This window comes from Cibotium barometz, chromosome 33 (genome assembly GCF_041138505.1).
Source record: "Cibotium barometz isolate CiBa-2024 chromosome 33, ASM4113850v1, whole genome shotgun sequence".
Taxonomy (NCBI): Eukaryota; Viridiplantae; Streptophyta; class Polypodiopsida; order Cyatheales; family Cibotiaceae; genus Cibotium; species Cibotium barometz.
Genome location: NC_141078.1, coordinates 8,452,839 through 8,461,019, shown reverse-complemented (window position 1 = coordinate 8,461,019; position 8,181 = coordinate 8,452,839). Strand labels below are relative to the sequence as shown.

Sequence of the window (8,181 nt, the reverse complement as noted above, 5' to 3'; positions counted from 1 at the left end):
TCTTCCATTTGGAACTTCTTTTCTTTGTCCTTATTGGTGATGACAAGAGCTTGATCACTACTTGAACTGATCAATGCATTCATTTTGGCCTGCTCCTCTTGTAACAATAAGCTAATAGGACTGCTCCTTCTATAACAATAAGTTAACAGGATTTCTCCTCCTATTAAAATAAGCTAATAAGCTCCTACTAGGTAAGAGGGGTTGTGTTGCCACTCAAAGAAAGCTAGAGGGAAGTATTGAAACCTAGATAAGATTCATGCAAAGTGTTAAAGGTGATGTTAACCGTTTCCTTGTCAAGAAGGATCTCATCAATGTTGAGAAGTTGTTCTTTTAAGTCATGCAACTTAGTTAAGTGTTCATTCATGGACTCCTTCTCCTACATTTTTTCATTATTAAGTTGCCTCTTGAGAAAAGCAACTCATGCATCATTTTTAGCCTGATACTACATAGTCTCTACAGTTTCCCAAGCAAGTTTGCAAGAACAGATATGCAAAAAATAGACCTTTTGATACATAAAGAAATTAATGCCAAAGCTTATACATCATTTGAATCTCATATTCTTTGATCAACATTAAGTTGAGGGCCGTGTGTTTGGGTCTATTGGCCATGATCCCGTTGGAGGAGTAGTAGAAGAAAGTGTGCCAAGGCGTGGGGCTTAGCACCCAACTGATAAGAGCCCATAAACCCTTGGCAATAAGGGTATTTCTGAGACCATGAAACCCTAGAGGGAATTTGACCCATCCAACTTATCCTTTTTGAAAGAATACCAAACAAATCATTGATAAGTTGGTGGCCATACCTGACTACTATTGAATCTGAGAAAGAGAGACGCTGAAACTATCTTGAAATGAAGTCACTAGATGTTGATGAGATCTATCAATTTGCTAAAAATTTACAGTTGTATCAGATAATTGAAGTCTGTAGTTAACTCAAATGATTGAAGTCTACAATTGAATTGGATGATTGAAGGCCTAGATCAAATGATTATCAAAGAGATCAGAAGTCATTGAATCAGATGATTGAAGTATGTAGTTGAGTCAGATGATTGATGTATGTAGTTGAATCATATGATTGAAGTCTACAGTTGGATGAAACCATTAAAGTCTTGGATTTGAATGATTGTTGAAGTAGAACCGAGCGATCGAACGATAAAGTATAATTGGTTAGTCCTGGATCGGATGGTTGTTGAAGTATAATCGGTGATTTAATTATAGTAGAATCAGACGATTGAAGTCCTAGATCAGACGATTGCTCTGCAATAGAATCACATGAATTGGGTGATGGAAGTAGTCGAATCGCTTGATCGAAGTTAAATCACCGATCAAAAAAGTTGAGCCGTAGATCGAAAGATTGAATTGGACGATCAATCGGGCGATTAAAGAAGTCGGATCAACAATTGAATTGGTCCTAAATAACACGATTGAATTGTATAGAATCACAAAATTTTTATGAGGATTGAGCGATTCTATTTCTTCAACAAAACCAAGAAGAAAACACCATAGCCACTATAGAATCCCAACCACTTACTGGCTCCAGTTCTAAAAGAGAAGCTTTAATGGTAAAGAAGCTGAGAGATCAAAGATTGTGCTCTTATACCACTATTAGATCACAACAGATTTCTCTCACACACAATGCTCAGTGAGAAGAACAAAAGGGTGTAGAGTGAGAGAGAATGGATAGCTCAAAGAAGGGAAGAGAGATAAAGCTCCTTGCAAGTACTCTATAAGTGCAAAGGAGAAAGTACAAATGAGCAGCAACCGTAAGGTTGCTTATATACTAGCCAACCCTAAGGTGTATGTTCAAAAGAGAAAGTACAAATAATGGAGGAGTCTGCTTATATACTAGCTAACCCTAAGGTGTATGTTCACACCTGGATAGCCATGGGGAAAAACTAATATATAACACCCATGGTGTGGTTTTATGAGAATATTTCGCATTGGGTTGATTGAAAAAACCTTCACTTTATGTTCTTTCTAGGCTCAAGATGGTCCACATAAATTTTTGTACGAGTGGTTTTGGCGGGAGTGTGGCTCTCATGGATATGGGTTAAAGCTATATTGTGGCCCAATACACCATACATGGTGTAACTCAATAGGCTTGATGTCTCCCTCTAGTTGGCTTTTAGGTGAATAGTGTGACCTCCACATCTTGATGATATTGAGTCTCTAGTGCATTTGCTATAAGGTTGTGTAAGTGCCAAGGTTACTCTTGTACTCATGTGGTTTCATGACTTATTAGATATTGAGTACTTGACTACTAATAGCACTATGGATGCTAAAGGATGGTTGGAAAAGGCAAAGAGAGAAAAATGAAACGTTAGTGGGTTGATTCATTCAGGACACAATATCTATGAGCTAAAAGAAAGTGTGGCTAGATTAAGATTAATGACATAAATTGTTTTCTCATATTTGAGAGAGGAATCGGAAACACTATCGTGAGCTACATTCCATAACTCTCATAATCAAAATAGTCTTCTTTCTCTTGACAATATTACATTTAGAAAAAGATTTATACTCATAATGTTTTGTGATTATATATGTTATATTTTTTATACATATGCATTTTTTAAATGAAAAATTAACATCACTATTGTAGGTCATATATCTTGGTAGAGAAAAAATGAGGCACCTCCTATAAATGTGAAGATTGTATACATAAAATTGATTTAAAAAAAGGTATTTTCTCTACATTTAGGTGATACTTTACATTCTTTTCCAATGGCCCTCCTTGAGCTGTCACCATTTTTTTGTGCTTGTGAAAATGTAATATAAACAAGGGACCCTTTTGAATTAAAAACCATGACTTGGGCATCTAAAGACTAAGTAACACCATTCACTAGCATGTGGTTGCATTTGCCTACAACCAACCATTGTAACACCATTCACTAGCATGTGGTTGCATTTGCCTACAACCAACCATTGTAACCTCACATTCATCCCCACTTACACTAGAACTTTAATCGTATGCCTTGGCTTGAGAGAGTTTATTAATTCACATATCACGATCAAAGGGGTGATCTTAACTTTTGAGTTGAAATTTTTTGGATCAAAATTATTTCCTTAAATTATCTTTCCTTGAGAGGTAATTGTGTTAGTACACAAAAAGACGTTATTACAACTCTATTATTATCCCTTGGGATGCCTTCAAATGATGTTTCGACATAAATTCTTATAGAAGCATATGTGCATGTTTATTTTTGTTGAAACAACATTCAAATGCTGAGATTCATTATTTGTAGATACGATCTTAGCTACACAATTATTTTAGATATTAGCTATACAATTATTGTCTCTCAACTACATAGATATGATATAAGTTAGCTATATAAGTAATTTATCCATGGAATCTACAACCTCTCCCCATTCCATAGCACCTATATTTTATAGATATGATATTAGAGATACAATTAATTTATCCATCCTCTCCCATTCCATAGCACATATATGCAAATACAAGTAGTATTCATGCGTATGCCTTGCTTGTGCACCCTAATAAATTATGAGATTCTTGAGCCTCCCATTCATTTGTTTTAATAACAAAAATGTAGTAGTTTCTTATGGTAGAAATGCTAGGTTGTATAGCATCCCTAATAGTCCCTATATTTATCAAATGAATAGCAATAACAAATATTAAATTCTATATCTTTACTATTTAAACATGTTTGATGTGTTTTTTGAAGGTGGTGGCACATCAATATTGTACACTTTTTGAGATGAGTTTCAAGGTTGGGAAACCAAAGTGGGATAAACACATAATAATACAAAGAGAAAGAAGGTACAAACCAAGCTTTAAAGTGTTGGAGAGAAAAAGTTTAGTATCATACTTTTTAGAAGCTCATTGAGATTTTCTCATCAAAACAAAATTCCCCTTCTTTTTTTATATAAACACAATTCTAGCGTAAGCTACTAAAAAGCTTGATACCCACCATTGCCATGCTCACCTTTTTTATCTTAGAGAAAGCTTTTTCTTTAAAAAAAATTATGACTCTCTTTCTTTAAAGTATACAAATAATACTAGATTTCATACTTGTTATTGAGTCTACATGAAGAGTCTATCCTTTAATAAAAATAAGAACTCAGTGGGGTGACATCCTTCGTTCTTTCAAGAAAATGTCACTTCAAGCTTTTACATATCCTTACATTTCAGTCAGTTTTCAAACTTTTTTGCATGTGGTAAAGTGGGAACAAGTGGAAGGAAGAAGTGACTTTTTTGGAGAGTATTAAAGCAAGCTTTTTGTAGAGTATTAAAGCTTGAGCTCACCGAAGAGGTTATGGATGTTGATATGTGTTAAAAAAATCCATGTTTAATGATTGTACATGTTGAAGAAAATGTAGATTCCAAACATTGTGCATGTATATGTGAAGCTAAATCTTTTTCATCAAAAGTAGTCTAGCTCCCTTGAAAAAGTGGCAATAAATTCAAGATGGAATTTAGAAAAGCTGCAATAAGAAACCTCAGTGTTAAATTAAGAAAACATTTTTATAATGATGTCCATAATGCAAGTACATATAAATTCCCTATCTATGAGATGTCATGATAACACAATTTGTAATTAATAAAAATACATGAGATTCTAAAATAGAGTGAGTCATGAATTATTTCTAGATGCACATGTACATATGCAAACATGCATACACCCATATGTAGATGTTCACACACACACACACACACACACACACACATATATATAACTCTCGCGTAGAGATATAGATGTCCACACACATATATAGCTCTCTCGTAGAGGTATAGATGTCCACATATGTATATTGCTCTCCCATAGAGGTATAGATGTCCATATGCATACACACATATGTAGGTGTCCACATACATATATAGCTCTCACGTACAGGTATAGATGCCCATATGCATACACACATATGTAGATGTACACATACATATATAGCTCTCATGTAGTGGTATAGAGGTCCATATGCATTGAGGTATAAATGCATACACATACCTATACAACTCTCCCATAGAGGTATAGATGTCCATATGCATACACACATTTGTAGATGTACACATACATATATAACTCTCATGTAGAGGTATAAATGTCCATATGTATACAGATATGTACACATACATATATAGCTCTCATATAGAGGTATATATGTCCATATGTATACATAGTGTTTGCATTGAGGTACAAATGCCCCTATAAACACACACACACACACGTGCATGCACATGTGTGTGTGTGTGTGTTTCACAAAGAGAGAGAGAGAGAGAGAGAGAGAGAGAGAGAGAGAGAGATGTTGGATAAGAGAGTTTCATGTACACAAAATCTTGTTTTCTCAATGTAAAGGATTTGTGTGCATCAAAGTAAGAACTTTGAATGTTGATTTTATGTTTTGCTTGCTCATGTTTAGTGATAGGTTGGAGATAGAAATATTGAGAAAAGAACTTTGACAAATAATCCACACATGTTTTACTTGCTTGTGTGCGGTAATAAAAGTCGTAATAATCAAACTATGGGCTTTGAGTAATCCATCCTATGTTTTGCTTGCTTGTGTGGTATTAAAAATATTAAAGTAAACTAATTTAAATGGAGTGTCAACATACATCCAAACACCTAAAGTCCTAGGGGTGGGGTTTGGGCATTTTCTCTGAAGAGCTAGATGCTAAAGACCTCTAGCTTGAGCCATATACTAAACATGCTCCCATATGAGATGGGAGACTTAGATTAATCAAGGACAACACCATGCCAAAGATTATAATAAGGGGAAAAACACATAATTTTCTATCTTGTAAAGATTTAAAGGAATTAAATCCAACCACATAGAAATTGAGGGTTGATTTTGTCATAGTTAAAGACAAGAAATAAAACAAAAGTTATCGATCTTTAAGCACATATCATTCAACAAAAGTTATCATCAATTGAGCATGTACAAATTACCAACTTTTGAGAAAAGCGCTATTGCAACAGAGTAACAGTAAGGTTTCCCTCTGGTCCCCCCCTCTCCCTACTGTTATGACAGAGAAAATTTAGAGTCTAAACTGGTCTCTTTTGTGATGAATCTACTTGTAGTGTTGGTATAAAAAAAAAGCAAGCTTGAGTCTGCTGCCTTTGGGCAGTCATTACAAGGTATGGGTGGCTGTGTTAAATGCTGTGGTTGGTTAGGTGAGGGGGAAAGCTGCCGTAGTAGAAGAAGAGGTTGCTATGTCATGTGAGTTTGTTAGTGGGGTTTGGGCGCTGCAACCCATGGCGACAGCATACCTTCAACGATGCCCATGCATCTCCAACCGCCTTCCTCCTCATATTCTGTCCTGCTTACAAACCATCGCCATAGCCATGACTACAGAGAAACCCTTTCCCCTCTTCATTGCCACAGTCCAATCTTAGCCATCAGACATAGCCATAGCAGAAAGTTTCTCTTGCCTTTTAGACGCTATAGCCAAACCCACACTCTCCCAGTTCTGCATTTTGCTTCTTTCTTGTCAAATGCCGTAGCCATTACCACAATCCAAGCTGGCCCCGCACGCCTGCCTGACCCTTAAGCCAAGTTTTCTTCGCGCCACAATGGAAGCTTAAATTTTCTGCGCTGCAATTACTCAGACGCCATAGCCATCGCCGCAGCAAAGCTCATCACACCCGATGGCATTTTCGCACATTGCCGTTCGCCCCACCATGGAGCACATCGGCCGGTTCTGGCCTCTGCTCATCCTCCTCTTCATCGCCATGCTCTACTTCACTCGCATGGACATTTCCATGTCGGAAATGGCGTCTGTAAGGAAGGTCGCACAAAGCCCTAGCAATCGAGAAGGTAAAGCTCTTCCGTACCCTCTCGCCATAGCCCTGGTGCACTACGCCACCACCAATATCACGCCGCAGCAGACCAGGGAGGAAATCATGGTCACGGCCAACATCCTCAGCAGGAGAGGCCCCTGCAATTTTCTGATTTACGGCCTCGGCTTTGACAGCCCCCTCTGGCAAGCTCTCAACCATGGCGGCCGGACAGTCTTTCTGGAAGAAGACCCTACCTGGATCGCACAGATGGCCCAAGCTCATCCAAATCTTGAATCCTACGCCGTCAACTACACAACAATGGTCTCAGATGCGGAGGATCTTCTTGCCTATGCAAGGAAGCACAGAGAAATATGCTCGCCGGAGAAGGATTTGCTGCAATCTGATTGCAAGCTTGCGATCAAAACCCTACCTGCACAGATCTATGGCGTCAAATGGGATGTGATCATGATAGATGCTCCCAGGGGCTACTTTCCAGAGGCGCCGGGTAGGATGAGTGCAATCTACAGCTCCGCTGTGATGGCTAAGGCGGGGAAGAGGAAGCAGAGCACAGACATTCTCCTCCACGATGTGGATCGGCCTGTGGAGAAGGCATTCAGCACTGAGTTCTTCTGTGCCAAGAACCTTATTGAGTCTGTTGGCAAGCTATGGCATTTCCAAATCTTTGGCGAGGGACCATCTCGCAGCAAAGATTTCTGCACAAGTTCGTTGAAGGCGTAATAGGCACAGAATTTTCAAATCTTGGGCGGTTTCAGATTTGGCCGCGCGTTGCCAAGTCTGAAATGCCTTTTGCTTTGTGTTGATCTAGAACGTTTTCAATTTTTGGCGGCGCTCTGCATGTTTTTATTTTATTTTTGGTCTTTTTTGAACTTTTTTTTATCCGCACATTTATGAAGTAATTGTCGAAAGCTTAAATGAGGTAATTGTCGAAAGCTTAAATGAAGTGAAGTGTGAAAAATAAAGGACTCTAGTGAGGTAATATCAGTTGTAAATGCCTTAAGAGTGTACTTGACTTTTTTTAAGCACATATATATAAATATTAACTATTGGTCAAAAAAAAGTAATTGTAGAAAGCTACAATTTATCAAGCAAAAGCTACACTACCTAGCTCATTTATGGGCACATTTATCGAGTAATTGTCCAAACCTACTCTCATAGGGTGCCCCGATGAGATAAAAATTAGCATGGAGGCTGATTTTCAAAAGCATTTGCAGATTATGAGGTATGTTAAAAAAAAATTTTGTGGAGTCGTTAAGGCTCTTCATACACATTTATACACATTTTCAAGAAAAGAAATTAAACTTTGAAAAGCAATGCAATCTTGTTAGGGGCTTTAGAGACGTTTTGACTTTTGTAGCTTCAAAGAAAAAAAAATGAGTTCTTAAAAAAAATGAGTTCTTGTTTTCCCTTGTGCATCATCATGTGATTATGTC

General features: G+C 37.5%; 1 protein-coding gene across 1 annotated transcript; it reads left to right on the top strand.

Moving 5' to 3' along the window:
- Nucleotides 1-5,947: 5,947 nt before the first annotated feature.
- Nucleotides 5,948-7,658, top strand: LOC147619264 (glucuronoxylan 4-O-methyltransferase 3-like). The gene has a single exon (XM_086772927.1). The coding sequence runs from the start codon at nucleotides 6,599-6,601 to the stop codon at nucleotides 7,466-7,468; it is 870 nt and encodes a 289-aa protein (XP_086629053.1). The 5' UTR covers nucleotides 5,948-6,598; the 3' UTR covers nucleotides 7,469-7,658.
- The last annotated feature ends 523 nt before the right edge of the window (nucleotides 7,659-8,181 follow it).

What these genes read in the sequence shown, in the direction of transcription:
- LOC147619264 (XM_086772927.1), top strand. Translation starts at nt 6,599, where the DNA reads ATGGCATTTTCGCACATTGCCGTTCGCCCCACCATGGAGCACATCGGC.